The sequence below is a fragment of the Corvus brachyrhynchos genome, unplaced genomic scaffold (assembly GCF_000691975.1).
Source record: "Corvus brachyrhynchos isolate BGI_N302 unplaced genomic scaffold, ASM69197v1 scaffold758, whole genome shotgun sequence".
Classification (NCBI taxonomy): domain Eukaryota; kingdom Metazoa; phylum Chordata; class Aves; order Passeriformes; family Corvidae; genus Corvus; species Corvus brachyrhynchos.
In genome coordinates this window covers 111,263-111,622 of record NW_008239552.1, presented here as the reverse complement: position 1 = coordinate 111,622, position 360 = coordinate 111,263, and the positions used below count along the sequence as shown (strand labels likewise).

At 68.3% G+C, this 360-nt stretch overlaps 1 protein-coding gene across 1 annotated transcript in view; it reads right to left on the bottom strand.

Annotated features, from left to right (window-relative positions):
* Window positions 1–360, bottom strand: part of TMOD4 (tropomodulin 4) — a 5,525-nt gene that overhangs the window by 772 nt on the left and 4,393 nt on the right. Inside the window, exons 5-6 of the mRNA XM_017741575.1 lie at window positions 269–358; window positions 73–184 (exon numbers count right to left, since the gene is read on the bottom strand). Of these exons, the coding sequence (XP_017597064.1) occupies window positions 73–184; window positions 269–358 (202 nt within the window). The remainder of the gene's footprint in view (window positions 1–72; window positions 185–268; window positions 359–360) is intronic.

The following is a 360-nucleotide window of genomic DNA, read 5'->3' as shown; positions in this document are numbered from 1 at the left end:
CTGGGGACACGGGGGACACAGGGCAGGGACCGTCCCCACCCCCTGAGGGGACACCTGGGGACATTTGGGGACTCACGTTGGCCACGAGGTCGTTGCTGCGCGTGGCCACCAGGCTGAGGCTGCGCACGTGGGTGTTGGTCTTGATGGCCTCGCAGATGGCCTCGAGCGTGGGGATTGGGATGTCCTGGGGACAGGGGACGTTGGGGACACCCCGGGTGGGACCCCTCACCCTGGGGCCCCCCTGGGGACAGTGGCAGCGCGGTGTCACCTTGATGTTGTTGAGGTTGACGTCCAGCAGCGCGGGGTCATTGTCCTGCAGCCGCTGCAGCGTCTCAGCCACGTCCGTGGGGTTCGGGGGGT